Raw genomic sequence first — 16,061 nt, 5'->3', positions numbered from 1 at the left:
TTGTGTGTCTGTGTTTTTGTTTAGCAAAAGTGTAATGATTGGACTCTTACTGTTATGAGGTTTCACATTAAAATTACAGATTGTATGCCCTTTAGATTAGATTAAGCCTCTGATACTGAATGTTTCATTTGATTAAACAAAGATCTGCCCTATCTGTCATGGGACGGTGCGACGGTGCACATATCACAGGAGGATCTGTCATCACAAGACTGAAGCTCCCACTGGTGTAATCCACTCTCTCATCACAGAGAGGACTCTGATCCCCAGCTACTGGATCTGACCCACTGAGCTAAGATGAAATGCTTTGTCATCATCCATCTAATCACACAGAGAGAGGCAAATTGAGACTGTGATCACAGGGCAGCAGCAATGATTCTGCTCATCCTCTCACTCTGTCTGAACACATCAAGGTCTCTTGCTTGGTCTCAGCTTGCACATCTAGGCCGACCAGCAAAGGGACACAAGAAAGTGAAAAAAGCAGAAAGGGGTGGATAAGTGGACAAGTGTGTAGAAGATTGGAAACAATAGGGAGAGGGGCGGGGGGGGGGCGTGTAAAGCGCTGTGACCAGTGTGTTTGTGTGTTGTGGTTCATGAGTCATTGTTGATGTTGATGACACTTTTCTCCCCCACAAGACGTCTCTGACCATCAGCCAAAACATGCGCTGTACCATTCACTGAGAGACACAGACGTGGAGGGAGGGGATGAATAGCAATTGATGGATTTGAGAGGGGCGGACCCACCAGGCATGCAGCTTGCAGCATGTGTGCTCACAGTGCTGCCTTCAAGGACTGTCAGAAATCCAAGTGAACGATCAAAGAATGAATTCTATGTGATGATGGTGAAAAAGTTCAAAAATTAGAGGAGGATTTTTTTTCTTGGCAGTTGTGGTTAGTTGAATAAACAGGGAATATTAGTTCAATTACACTTTTATTTCTTTAACAACAATAGCCCTATATTAAATGTTTTTACATTAGGTCATAGTCTGTATTGAGGCTAATTTCTGCCAGGAAAAGAAAGATCTGATGGAAAATTGTGGCAGAAAAATTAATTGTGGTAAGTAAAATATTAAGTCAGTATTATGAGACACTAAGTCATATTACATGAAATAAGGCGTTAAGATTCAGACATTCCATAAAATCAAAATTGTGAGATACAAAGTCAAAATTGCAAGAACAGTTTCACCTCTACTGATATTAAGTGAAAACTTTGACATATACAAAAAGTGAGCTAGTAAAGTAATTTGACATTATCTGGCTTTTCCTGGGCTTTCATAGCCTATATGTTTTGTGTATTGTGTAAAAAGTAGTGTATATGATCAGCCCCTATATCCACTTTTTGTTCAGTTCTCAGTTGTAGCGAAATCATGTAGGAAACGACTTAAAACTACTTTAAACTAACACTCAACAGTGATCATAATAACCATGGCTGGATTAACATGTCAGGGAACCAAATTTGCTGTTGGGCCCCTATTGACATCCACCCCCTAGCCCCCTTTTTTTTTTAGGAATATCCACCAAGTGAACATAATTTGACTAAATAACCAAAGTGCCAGCAAACAACAAATAATTTTTTTTTTTGTTTTTTTACAAGAGAGGATCACAAGGTTGTGTAGGCTACTAATGCAAGACCCACCTTATTTCCTACTTTATTTTTGTGGGGTAAATGTAGAAAATGTATACTTTTTTTTTTTTTTTTTTTTAACAAAAGCCAAGTGATACATTGAACCTGGGGACCCAAGGGGCTGTAGGAAACCATCCTTGCCTACTACAAATTTTCTCTTTCTCATTTCCTTCCAATTAATGTCTCTTGCGCTTTGTGGTACGTGAATCTTGGACACTGGAGTTTTACGAGGAGCACTTGAAGGCAGCGCGGACAGAGCGAGCGACTGAGGGCGAGAGCGAAGTGACTGACAGAGGGGGAAGGGGAGACTCATTGAGCGTTAGATTGGACGAGGCGGAGAAATAAAACCTGGTGTGTGGCAGTCAGCTGGAGACGGAGAGAAACACAGAGAGAAAGGGGAAGGAGAAAACACAAAAGGAGGCAGGCTGGTGTTGTAACAGAAGCGGGGTCGGGCTTAGAGAGGGGCAGACAACAGAGAGAAACACGCACGCTCAGGCTGAGCGAAGCCTCAACAAGGTAAGGTTATTCTCTCATGTGCACTGACTTAACTGTTTTTTTTCAGTGTCTATTTACGTGTGTGTGTCTGTCTGATAAAGAGCAAAATATCAGTTAATTTACTCTTATTTAGACTAATCAACCTTACTCTGTTTTGTCCATAAGCTCTATGAAATTAGTGTGTTTTTTTTAAGGCTTTTTATGAATTGAGCGTTCCAGTTTTTGTGTCTGAGTAAACCATGTGGAAGCCTGACTGTGCTGCATGTTAATGAGGTGTGTGTCTCACCTGAGATTGATTTCCAACTCCAACACTACATTAAACTGTGACAGAAGAGACTATTGCATGTGGATGTACACCATCTTAGACCGTATGAGCCAATTAAATGACTAGAAATGACCATTGTGTTAGGGGGAAGCTGATCAATATTAACAGATCACTGTGCTTGGTGACCTCAGCCAGAGGTCTGCTGACAGGACAGGCCTTTAGCTGTGACTTGGTCATGCTTTGCTGCAGGGCAGGGCAGGCTCTGTTTTATGGCTTTATTGGCTTTCAGAAGAAGCAGGAAAGCCAAAGACATTCAGTGAAGGTCAGGGTCATGCACTGTGGTTTTTTAGTAAACAAAGTTGCAAGGAAAAATGTGTGCCAGTGTCTCTAAACCCAGACAGGGGACACAGGGATGTCTTATGTCTAGACACCCAGCTCATTTTCATGATTATGCTTCAGTGTTTTTAGGTGAGAATGAATTTGTTATGTAAGTGCAACAGATGAATTGATTGGTAAGATGACTGTTTGTTTGTACGCGGGCGTTTCGTAGTCGGTGTTCTCAATGCCCTGGGCCAGAGCTTCTGTCTGAAGGGACCATTACCATGTCTGGTTGTAAAGTCAAACGACTTCAGAAACACAAAGCGACCACAAAAAGATGCAAAAAGATGACAAAGAGACACAAAATGATCAAGAACTGCAAAGCGACCACAGAGATATTCAAAAATATCACAAACGGATGCAAAAGAACAACATGAAGGTGCTAAACGACTACAAGAGATGCAGTGGCCTCAAAGAGATGCTATATGACCCCAAAGAGACAAAAAACGACTACAAAGACGTGAAAAGCAAAGAGACACTAAATCTACATTAAAGAGGAACAAAAATGAATTCAAAGAGACAAAAAGATACAAAGAGGTGCAAAATGCCCATGGACGATGTGGTTGCATCGTTTTTAGTCACTCTGCGTCTCTGAGTCTTGGTGTCTTGCTCCCATGTGTGGAGCGTGGGAGCCTTTCACATGTTTGTGGCCAGGATTGTCCCCTCTTAAACCCTGTTTTTCTGTGCATTTACACATATCATTATGAGTTCAGAGGGAGTTTAACATTAGCCACCAGTCAAAAGCCTCTAAGGCTTGGCCCTCCTACCAGCCTGATTGGCACTTTATCAACATGATCATGATAAGCCAAACTTGTTTTGGCTGTTGAAATTCTTGTTTGCCTTGTAAAAAGAGACATTGGCCTGTCTGCACACACAAATATGGGATTCCTTTCCTCAGACAGGGAGCCAAATTCAATCTCTCAACCCTAGAAGTGATCCTTTATCCTGCTGTGTCTGAGAGTGGGCGTGTTGAAGGTGTTTTGAAGTGATGTTCTTCTCATAAGCCTCTTAAGAGCCGTCTGGCTCCTGACCTCCTCTGCACTACATTTTTATGTTATTTCTAGCATTTATTCAAGCACAATTGAAATCTAAACTGAATCTCAAGGTCACTGTGAAGGAAGTGAAGAGTAACTTTTACGGTGTGATTGACAGAATTACCTATTTAAGAATTATTTTATCATGTTGAGATAAAACAGAGGTCCTTAATTTGGGATTAGAGCAGTAACGATTAGTTGATCATAAGAAAATAATGTTCAACTTTTTTTTTTTAATTGATTAATTCTTTTTTTTGTTTTATTTTTTTTTATTTTTACATTTCATTGTCTAAATGTCTTTTTTTGAAATGCAGACATTCTGGATAATACTTTTGCTATATATATATATATATATATATATATATATATATATATATATATATATATATATATATATATATATGTATATGTGTGTATAATTTTATTTTTATTTTTTTACTTCGTAAGGAGAATAGAAAGTGTTTAATTTTTGAAATGAGAGATGTTCTATAAATCTTTTGTGGCGTTACTACAGCATAGATCGTAATCCTACTGGGAAATGTACAACATGCAACTTTTTTTTTTTTTTTCCCTAACGGATATTGGAATTAAATCTGTCATATTCAAACATGTCGGATCAGCCATGTGGGTGGCATCATAGGTGGTGGACCACACACACACACACACACATACACACGAGCAAAAGCACGCAGAGCGGTGGGCAGATGGCATCAGCAGTGTGTTGGCGACCTCGCCCCTCTCTGTCTCCCTCTCGGGACCCGTCCAACAGCAAATGAGTCTGGCAAACAGGTGGCGTACGTGCATGTTTGTGTGTGTGAGGAGGGAGGACAGCGACGTTTAGCTCTGCATACACAGTGTCAGTGTAATAAAGTAGCACGCTTGACTGTAGATTTTCTTAATGCCTAGTTTTTTCAACATGTTGATATTCCAACCCATGAGCACTTGGTAGTCACCACTACATTACATGAGTACTCAATATTAATGGGATTGCACCCATGATCTTAACTACACACCTGTAAAGTTTCGTGGCTGTATGTTGTATGGTTGACAAAGATCCAGAGAGCCTCCATGGACAAAGTTAACCAGTGTAAAACACAGTCAAAGCATATAATGGACGATTCAGTGAGGATTTGACTATCAGTCACAAACCTCAGTGCTCCATGATACAGAACATCTGATCAATATGAAGAGGAGAAGGAGAAGTGAATATGGAATGTTGTCATGATTGAGCACACTTATGAGCACCAGAAGCCAGGGGGAAAACCCTGATTAGAAAATGATAAAAACCAATAACACAACAATAAAGAACACACAGCTGACAGTTGTACCATGCTGCGATGGAGACCCTGCAGATCAAGTGATTACCACAAGGTCAAAACTCTTAATAATAGTTCCTGTGTAATATTTAAGTGTTAATTATTAAAACATAAACAGACATCCGGCTTGTTGATGTGTCCTTGAGCAGCTCCCTCACTCCCTCCGTTAATTTGACGAGGCAAGGTGATTTAAAGGAAAACTTGCCAACCGGAGTCAAAAATGATGAATTATTCATTTTTAAATAAAATCTGTATGCAAATGCTGTAAAGGGGCAAACTATAAACTAAATTAATAAACCAGAGTTAAGATCATGCAGGTAAAAGTAATTAGGTTGTCTACAAACTTGCTATCGTGCTCATACTGGGGGCTGACGCCAGGATGAAAGGTTTAGCTTAGCATAAACACTGGGGGAAAAAAGGGGGGGGGCAGTTAGACTGGCTCTGTTCAAAGCAAAACATGTAAACATGTTATATCTTCTTGGTTTAACATGTACAGAAACCGACAATTTGCTATTTTTGGAGCAGCAACTTCAAGTCTTCGCTAACTGCCTGGAAACTGCTCTCAGCCAAAAATAGTCGTGCAGAGAACCCCTTGTAAACAGCAAAATGTCGTTCTTACACTTTTGGTTTTTGTACAAATTTAATAAACCAGATATAACTTGTTAATTTTCGAGCTTTAGATGTGCCATGAGGTGGGTTTTGTTACATTTGGACAGAGCCAGGTTAGCTGTTTCTCCCTGTTTCCAATGTTTGAGCCAAGCTAACTGGGTTAGCTGCTAGGTGTAGCTTCATATGTAATGGCCATTATAGTGGTATTGATCTTCTCATCAAACTCTCAGCAAGAAAGTACAAGATTATTTCCCAAAATGTCAAACTAAAAAAAAGCTCTGCACTGATGATGTCTCCAAACATATTAAACTCAATTAAATGAATTATATATTTGATTAAGATCTTTGAAGGACTAGTGTTGTCCTTGTCTAATAATATCAACAACTGAATTGTGCATCACAGAAATAATACTTCTGCATGATGATATCTAATTGAAAGACCACATTACAGTTAATTTATTAAGTTAGTGAGGGGGTTTCAGTCTGCCAATGTGACCCTAAAAGTTTCCAAAAAGGCCTATCAGATCTTCCCAAAGACCAAGGACACATTTCCTAGTTATTTATTTTTGTCTCAACAATGAAAAACCTCACAAGGATTTGGTTTGTAATACTATGAGATGGAGAGAAATCTGCTAATCATAACATTAGAGAAGCTGGAGCCTCCACACATTTGTCCCTTTTTTATTGGATGAATTACTTAACCTGATAAATGGGTTATTGAAAATGCCATCAATTAATTTTCTTTAAATCACTTAATCAATGAACTGCTTCAGTCTTCATTTTTTATTTGTGGTAGAGTTCTTTTTGCTAAAAATACAAGTTGTTATTTTTTTCTTATTGGTCTGTCATCTTTGCTGCTATTCAGTTTCTCCCCTAATCTACCAAACCTCTCTTATCTGTGCCATTGTGTTCATTGAAATCCTCGGTGATGCACACAGCCGCGAGCGCTGCCGTCTTAAATCAAGGAGGCTAGATAATACCGCCATATGGCCGGTGGGAACCTTAAGTATTTAGACGATAGACTCTGTGAGAGAGAGGGAAAAAAAATGCGGAAAGATGTTGGATTTAATCTCTTCTCAGCCTCTTGTGATTAGAGAGAGAGTGTGGAGGGAGGAAGAGATGGAGAGAAAGAAGGTCAGGAACGTGGGCCAAGTGAGCAGGGGAGGAGAGCTGAATCAAAGCAGGGGCAGCACAGAGGATGAGTGAGAGGATGTTTTACCCCCGGACTGCTCGCTTTATGGTTTGAAGTTTTCTCAGTGGACTGGGCTTGTTTGATGGCCAACAGATAGCAAAATACACACTAGAATTTAATTTGAACACCAGGAAAATGCATGAAAACAAACATTTAATCACAATTCAAGGTCACTTGGAGCAGTAATTACAGAAGCGGTGAAGTTGAGAGAAAAAATTGGCTTAAAGTTTTCTGGATGACCAACTAACTGTAACACATTAAGCGAATATTTATTTTGTGCCTTTTTTTTTAAGACACAAAGATGTAGCCTATATAAAAATGTTCTTTCAGCTTTCTTCACCTCTTTCTTTTAACCTTTTTTTTTTTTTTTTTTTTTTTTTTTTTTTTTTTTTTTTTTTTTAAATAATTCCTTCCGTGAAATTGAATGATTTGATAGATCTAATGGCAGCAGTTCCACTATCTGGTCACAGTTTTACAAACTCATCTGCAATGCCTTTGTTGTGAATCTGTTTGTTCAGTTTCATGGACATCCTGCTGATACAGAGACAAGATAGATAGATAAACATGCATAAATACACTTTGGCTTGTTTAGTTAGTTGAAGCTGTGTAAATCAGTAGGGTCGGTGAAGTGTGTGGACTTCTCGCCTGATAATGTGCAGAATTGATTTTTTTTTTTTTTAAAGTGCTACGTGGTCAATGCCCTGCTGAGTGAGTGAATGAAGGGACAGGCATGCTGATGGTGGTACAGCATTAGACTGAATCAATCTGGGGGTTATTATTATCAATGCCTGATTGAGGGTCACTCATGGGAAGAGGTCAGAGGTCGTGTCACACTCCAGCAGTGATCCAGAGCAGACGAGATTTGTAGATCCGAAGACATTGGTGATGCTGGTCTCTCTGTTAACGTGTGTATTTACTGAAGTGCAGCAGAAAAACACAGAACATGACAAAGTGATGCAAATGGATGAAATATGGCCGGTTCATCCTCCAGTCAGTTGCATGGAAGATAATTTAATTCTCGTGTTTAATGATGCCATCAGCGTCCATGTGTTGCTGATGGACCACAACAGCAACTTTGAGCAGACAGATAGCCAATTATCATGTGTAATAGCTCTTTTAGAGCAGCTTAAAGAGGTTGTTTTTCATCACCACTCAGCAGTCTGAGGCACAATTAAATGCATTACATTACAACATTTTACACATGGGTCCAACCTGTACTTTATAAACACTTGTCATCAGTTAAGCAAAGATCTGTTTGTGGTCTGGCTGCTTATTCTAATTGCCACTTTGGCATGTTGCCATCCTGTCTTCAATCAGTGTTTTTCCAAACTAGAAATTTCCTTGGCAGCTGGTATGTTTTTACCAGCACACCCTGGGGAAAATGTGACAATCAAGTGACAGAAAATGACAAATAATCACTGTGAGACAATTGTAAATTGCTGTTTTTGAGAGAAATGGCAGAATATACGACACAAGATGACGGAAAAAAGTAGTGATTGTTTTTTTAAAAACTTTGAGATGCCAAAGTAGAAAGTCTCTGGGTACAAGTGATTTCTGTAAAAATAATCAGCATTGACATGGTAGTTTCATGAGGCTTATACATGTCTCCATTCATCTGTCTTAACGGTGAATAAATCTGACGAGAGCTTGAGAGCTTGCTACGTAGCCAACATACTGATCAGGTGCTTCTGGCTCCTGTTTATTGACGTGTTTGTTGAAACTGTGGATGTCTAACAATGAGCCAGACTGATATACCTTCTTTGTCAGAAAACACTGCTGCAGGATTGGTTTGTAATTTCCTACTCAAGAAGAAATGTTGCCCCCACAGTGAAAAACACAGACTTTCACTTTCATAAGCCACCATGTTGACTCCACGCAGATTTCTGCTTCGAGTCAAGTAATTTGTATGTGTCTCCAACTACTTCATACTTTTCTTTTTTAATCAGTGTTTTGTCCTTGCCCATTAATGGAGTACCTTTTCCAGTCCTTCCAGTTATTGGATACAAAAATGTGGTCCTTACCTTAGGAGAGTTGGCTAAGGAGCCATGTGAAGCTATGCAGGGAAGGTTAAGATATAGACAAAAACCAAGATACACTGCTTGTTGCTATTGCTTTTGTTTTTACAAATGCGAGTGTGGGGGTTGGCGTTTGATTGGGTTTAATAGTGGATTTTATACAGCTGTACCTCCAGTTCTGCTCTGTGTACCTAGATAGAGTTAATACTGTTTTGCTGGTAAAGATGGATGTGATGGATAACTGCTCTGCATGAATGCCCTTCATCCTGCAGATAGTGTGTAGGATGAAGCCTGAGCATACACAGGCACTCACCACTGTTATATTCACCTGGCATCTTATTACTGCGACCCTCCCACAGATGTGTGTTAGTAGTGCTCAAGCCTGGTGTTTCGGCCTCCCACCTACACAGCCTGTAGTTCCAGGAGCAGTTAGAAGGTTAGAGCAGGTATACAGCAGGTGGGCTGTGCACCTGACGTTCTTCTGTAGAGACTGTTAATTAAGAGTCTGGGTGATGATCTAACTAGTGCACACAGTGACTACTGACAGCTGTGGAGGAAAAGTGCTATTCCCTCTCATGTATAAAGGATAGTTATAATATTAGATACCCTTTTAGTGGCACATTTTAGTCTGCCTAACTGTGTTGCTTCTGGACATAGAATATAGATAACATAGAAAATCCTAGTTGACGTACACAGAACAATGTAATGTTGTTCATGATTTAATTTAAATCAAGATTGTGCCCTTCATTTGTGAAACATCTGGAATATTTTTTAAGGGACTAGCAAAGTCAAGTTGTCTTCCAAATTATAAATAGTAACCTAAAGTAATAAACATTCACGCTGAGGCTTTTATTAAATCACTGGTAGGGTTCTAACTACTGATTATTTTCGTTGTCAATTAATCTGTCAACTTTGTTTTCAGTGATTTGTTAAGTCTTTAAAGTGTCAGAAAAAATGTAAGAAAAATGCTCATCAGTTTCGCAGATCCCAAGGTGATGTCTTCAGATTGCTTGTTTTGTCTCAAACCCAAAGAAGATATTTAATTTGCATACAAAGGCAGCAAGTGTGTTTGTTATAGTTGCCATACAATAATAATATTCAATTCAAATATACTGTCTCTATTATGCCACTTTGATCTGAATGATCATGCATTGTCCATTTTCCTTATCTGAAATGATTTTGTGAATTTTGCTATTGCTACATAGCCAGTGTTAGCATTAACAACTGTTTACTTAAGAGTCTTGCCAAGATCTTCAGCCATCGTTGTGTTTACAGTACAAGAGGTTATAATGCGTCCTCTGACCAGCGCTACTTCTTCAGGGCAGCCTACGGTGACTCTGTCTCAGAAAATGGCGAGACAGTTTGGCCAGACTGGCACTAGAGCTGGTTAGCATGCTAACTTCAGTAGAAGAAAGGAAATGATAGAAATGGGAGCAAAACAGGAGGTTTGCTTTCCATCATTGGAGACAGCCCTTGGCAAGGAAAGGAATGAGGATTGATGCTGAACTCACGTTTCTTTTAGACTGGAGAGTAAACAGTTTTTAATGCTAATGTTGATTATGTAGCAATAGCAAAACTTACAAGTAGCCCCTTTTTAATCAAAAATTGTTGCAATTGCAGTGTTTTCTGTCATTTGTGTGGACTAATCTTAGCTCTATTTACCAGTTCTAAATATTTTACATTGTTGCCTGTGATGAACAATAAAGATGGTTTGTAACTGCTGGCGTCACAGTAACACATAGCAAGTCTTAATATTTTTCTAGTAAAACTTTAAACCACGTCTTTACTGGGAAGTTAATGAGCAGGGTGGTGAGAAATGTGTTGTTTGGAGATGAAATGGGAAACCTTGAGCTGAGACAGTATGAGCAGAGACTAACAATGGTACATGAGTGATTTTGAAGCTAAGATCCTAATGAAAATAAGCTCTGAACAAAACATAATGGTAATGAAAATCTGGTATTGATGGCAGCTTGAAGCTACATGCTTCACTGCATGCAGCAACACAGCACTGAAGTGAATAATGTGACACAACTCAAACACCGTTTAATTAAACTAATTATCTGCAAGACTCTTGAGTTGTGCACAGAGAGTGATCCTATTGTGGTCAGTATTATCTGACCTCACTTTCCTCTTGACAGTCACACAGTATGAAATAAAATGAATGCTTTATGCCTCAGTAATGAGAGCGGCTGTTATCATACGGAAACTTCAGCACAGTAATGAGTTGATTCATCACTGTCAAAGCATGGCTGGTCGGGTCCCCTTTCAAAATATATTTACATTTTGACATAATTTTAAATGAGAAATAATATACTGCAGTCAGTGACCACCAAGGTAATAAAACCTATTTTTGTAACCTCACCCTTCTCCCTATGAGCAGCACAAGAGATCAGATATTTGCTTTTATAGTCTTTGAACATCTTGTTGCACCTACCAGCATGGAAATGATTTGTCCTATCTTTAAAATTTCTGTCTCAAATGTAACTATAGTGCAAATAAAAAGAACCATACTCCATACTATTATTTCAAGTCTGTGTAGTTTTAGATTAATCTCAGCAAATCTGTAGAATAGAAACTAGAATAAAATCATAATTTATAGGAAACCTTAGATTTATCCCCCTTTTTTTTTAAAGAAAAAAAAAGAAATGCATATCTCATCCCTAATACAGAGTGTTATGGTTTTTTTTCCCCATTCTCAGTTACGTCTGTGATTTATCACTGTGGCCAACAAGTAGAGAAGAGAATTTAAGAGAATTTACCAGATTTGCTTTCCCTCCCTCCCTGCTCTCCCCCCTCTGCACCCTCCTCTGAATGATTGAAGCCATGCCCATCGTGTCTGCAAGCACAGGTACGACATATGCTCGAGCTACTTGTTCATTCTCTCTGATGCTTTATATATACTTATAAATAATGGACATGCTATAATATCAAGCATACATTACTAGAGCTTGAACTGAGAGTATTAAAGAAGCTTAACAAAGCTTTCTATGAGATTACCACATCTGTTTACATGACAAAAGGTATAATCTCAGTATTTAACTCTAATATTTGTATTTGGTTGAGGCAAATTGACATCATACAGGAAATTGCATTACATTAGCCGTTGATTTAGTTCTTGATAGACAACAGGTGTTTGAATGGGTGATTAATACATGACTGGTTTTATGATTCATAGGGCTGCATGAGACACTGGCCCTGCTCACCTCTCAGCTCCACCCAGATGCCAACCATAAAGAGGACCTGGTCTTCCTCAAAGATGTCTTCAGTGAGAAAAGCCTTGGTTACCTCATGAAGGTACAGCAGATATATCTGAGGAGAAGTGACTTCTTCATATTTATGATTTCTGGCACAACTTGGCCGACAAACCACATTTAACGAATGGAATTCCAGTCACATCCTGTATTTCTTTCTATGAAGAACAAAACATGAACAATATTATCAGCCTCTTTTATTTATTTATTTATTTATTTATTTTTTGACAAAAGAAATGTGATTGACATTTTTCACTTAGACACATCTTCACTTGCATTGTTGTGCAAAACACACATCATACAGCATTAGTTTATATTGGGTAAATTAATCATAAATATAAAAAAGATTATTTAACAATAAAAGATCTAACAAATATTAAGTAAAAGGAAAATGCAATTGTTCAATGTACTCAAATGACCCTTCATAATACAAGAATTGGTTGTAGCTAATTTGTTGTTCATTACAGATCCATGAGAAACTGAAGCAGTATGAGAAACAGAGCCCGACTCCCGTTCTACACAGCGCCTCCTATCTGGCAGAGGACGTAGGTGCAACCTTTTCTCATATCAACTCCAAACTAAATCTGAATATGAAACAATACTCTACTTTAGAAATTACTTGGTATTTAATTAGATTTGTTTTATGAGGATATGTGGGACAACATTTTGAAATATTTTAAGCAACTTGAGAGATTTTCTGATTCACATTTTCAGCTGGCAGAGGAGCTTCAGAATGGGCCACTGGAGGACGATGAAAGAGAGCTGCTTCTCTTGCTGAGCACTCCTCACCTCAAGGTAGACTCTCACACATATTTATTGTGTCTTCCATCGCACATCGAGCATCTGATAAGTGCTCAGAAGTGTCTCTTTTGCTTCCAACCCAGACACCCTCTCATTCCCTCTGTGGTTCACTATCTTAAATGCCACTGCCTCTCTGCACTTTCAGTCTGAATTGCTCTGATTTCCTATCATCTATTTCATAACAGCAGTGTCAGAGCTGTCTGAGCCCCTAATTATTCTTATCAAGTGATTATGTTCAAGTTATTGGCTTTCTGGGGAGCGGAAAGAGATGACGCTTGTGAAACCTGAACACTCATTTGTAAAATCAATCAGTGAAAGAGATGTAATTCCTCCTTTTCTTTATGTACGTTGTTGTTCGGTTATTTAAATCTTATTTAACTTTTGCATTTATCGGTGTTTCTCTTTGTAAATTGTTCCTGCAGGCAGTGCTGTCAGCCCACGACACGGTGGCCCAAAAGAACTTTGACCCGATTCTGCCACCGCTGCCAGAGGATCTGGACGACGACCTGGAGGAAGAGTCGGTGAAGATCGTTCGCCTGGTGAAGAACAAGGAACCCCTGGTGAGTCGCCTCAGACCTGAAGACATGGCAAAATAATAGCTCCTCAGACCATCAGCAGCTACTTTTCTTATGCCTTCATGTGGGTTTTAAAACTGGATTTACTTTAATGGAGCAGCTTTGAGGCTTCAGAGAGCTCTGGGGTGTGAATTTGTCACTGTGGGATGCTATAAAAACCCTGCTAAAGGAAATCCTTCAAGCAGAGGACGAAAAATAGATTTGGTGTTAACTTGCCAGAAGCACCTGCTGGGGAGCCACCAGTTTTGCAGCAACTGGCTTACATCAGAAAGCTAAATGTAATAGTTCAGTTAAACTGAGGGGTGACAGAATGTAAACTGTAATTCCAGTGATTTGAACTACTTTTCTTTCACTGTTCTGTCACAGCCTCACACACTACCGGTTTGATTTTTTACATGTCACATGTGGGACTGATATGATATAATGCATCAGTTATTTTACATCATGTGGAGATCAAATATAATCCAACCCAGTGTAGTGGCTCACAATCTATACATGATACCTTGTTTGGCCATTGGCCATTTCTCCCTGTTTCTAGTCTTTATGCTAAGCTAAGCTCTCTGCAAGAATAAGTGTATTGCCCAAAATGTCAAAATATCCCTGTTAACTTACCGAGGAAAAATCTCTTGACTAAAACTGATGGAGCTGAAACCCAGTGTCAGAAAGTAAGGAAGTAGGTTGCATAACCTTACTGTATGATACACTAATAAGAAATGTAACCAAATGATCACTAGCGTATCAGCCTACCAGCACAAAAAACGAAGTGATCTCAATGATGAGGTATCAGAATCTCTAGTCACAGAGTTTTGTAATTTACTCTTTAATAGGTTATTGATTCTTTTTTTTTTTTTTTTTTTTTTCCCAGCAAAAGCCACCAACTGGCACAAAAGGAGCAGCTTTTACCAGTCTATCAAAGGATTGTATCAACTCTGTGAACTGAAGATGAGATCTGTGTTTGGAAATCTGATTTATTTTCGTGTCTTTCCTACCAGGGAGCGACTATTCGGAGAGACGAGGCAACGGGAGCTGTAATCGTGGCCAGAATCATGAGGGGAGGGGCCGCCGACCGAAGTGGTGAGACAAACCCTGTTCACACATCAAATATACATCAAAACTCAAATGTTGGTTGCAAGGGTGTAGTTTTGGTCTCAACATTGGTAGGGACGCAACAACCCCATTTACCCTCCAAAACAAAAAGACTTTTTAATGCCGTCAACCAAACAGAATGCCCTTACACAAATGTAATATATGTACATGTGTTGAATTTCTATGTATGAAATATATGTACTGTACATATGAAGTAAAATCATATATGTCTTTAAGTATAGCCTATATGTAAAAATTACATATAAAACCTGTTGGAAATTGGAACAATAACATATATTGACATATATGTCTAGCTAATAGAAACATGTATTTTAGTATGTCTGTTTAAATTACAGACGTATGTTACATAAATATATATCCATCCCTAAGCCTGTCAGTATATGTTCATATTATATATGTAAATATAGAAGATAGACATGTATGATTGAATAAAATAATAAATTACTATGAAAATCATATACAAACCTATAGAATTTTAATAAGAATGTTGTTTTAAAGAAGTTGCATTTTACTATGAGTATTTCATATATATTATAAACTTTATATATCCAGGGGATGTATATCTGTCATAATAATAAGTGACACATATGGTAACATCACTCTTGATAAAAGGACATATATGTCATAAGTCAGAGTATACTAAGGCATAAAAAAGTCATTTTATATTAGGGCATAAAAAGTCATAAAAATGGCATAGTATAGTTCGGCATAAAAAGGTCAAAGTATAGTAAAGCATAAAAAGGTCATAGTATAGTAAGGCATAAAAATTAAAAAAAAAAAAAAAACCATAATATATTAAGGCATAAAAAGTCATAAAAACGTCATAGTATAGTAAGGCATAAGAAGTCATAAAATGGTCAAAGTATAGTACGGCATAAAGAATCATAAAAAATAGCATAGTATAGTAAGGCATAAAAAGGTCATAGTATAGTAAGGCAAAAAAAGTCATAAAAAGACCATAGTATACTAAGGTATAAAAATTCATAAAAAACGTTGCAGTTATAGTAAGGCATAAAAAGGTCATAGTATAGCAAGGCATAAAAGTCATAAAATGGCATAGTATACTGAGGCATAAAAAGGTCATAGTATACTAAGGCATGAAAAGTCATAGTATAGTAAGGCATAAAGAGTCATAAAAAACAGCATACTATAGTAAGGCATGAAAAGGTCATAGTATAGTAAGGCATAAAAAGTTGTAGTATAGCAAGGCAAAAAAAGTCATAAAAAGGTCATAGTATAGTAAGATATAAAAAAGTCATAGTATACTAAGGCATAAAAAGGTCATAGTATAGTTAGGCATAAAAAGTCATAAAAACGGCATAGTATAGTAATGCATAAAAAGCCATAAAAAACATCCATACATATAGTAAAGAATAAAAAGTCATAAAAAGGTCATAGTATAG

At 38.1% G+C, this 16,061-nt stretch overlaps 1 protein-coding gene across 1 annotated transcript; it reads left to right on the top strand.

The window, feature by feature from the left end:
- Nucleotides 1-1,875: 1,875 nt before the first annotated feature.
- Nucleotides 1,876-15,852, top strand: LOC130162108 (MAGUK p55 subfamily member 3-like). The gene is made up of 7 exons (XM_056365658.1): nt 1,876-2,137; nt 11,746-11,772; nt 12,100-12,218; nt 12,643-12,720; nt 12,890-12,970; nt 13,399-13,536; nt 14,544-15,852. Exons 2-7 carry the CDS (start codon nt 11,748-11,750, stop codon nt 14,826-14,828), a joined length of 726 nt encoding a protein of 241 aa, XP_056221633.1. The 5' UTR covers nt 1,876-2,137; nt 11,746-11,747; the 3' UTR covers nt 14,829-15,852.
- The last annotated feature ends 209 nt before the right edge of the window (nt 15,853-16,061 follow it).

This window comes from Seriola aureovittata, chromosome 21 (assembly GCF_021018895.1).
Source record: "Seriola aureovittata isolate HTS-2021-v1 ecotype China chromosome 21, ASM2101889v1, whole genome shotgun sequence".
Lineage (NCBI taxonomy): Eukaryota > Metazoa > Chordata > Actinopteri > Carangiformes > Carangidae > Seriola > Seriola aureovittata.
The sequence above is the reverse complement of the archived record's forward strand: the minus strand, read 5'-3'. Positions and strand labels throughout refer to the sequence as shown.

Excerpts from the sequence above, each read along its gene's own strand:
- LOC130162108 (XM_056365658.1), top strand. The coding sequence starts at position 11,748 with ATGCCCATCGTGTCTGCAAGCACAG. Across the intron at positions 12,219-12,642 it reads GCCTTGGTTACCTCATGAAG|ATCCATGAGAAACTGAAGCA; the intron begins GTACAGCAGATA and ends TGTTCATTACAG. Across the intron at positions 13,537-14,543 it reads TGAAGAACAAGGAACCCCTG|GGAGCGACTATTCGGAGAGA; the intron begins GTGAGTCGCCTC and ends CTTTCCTACCAG.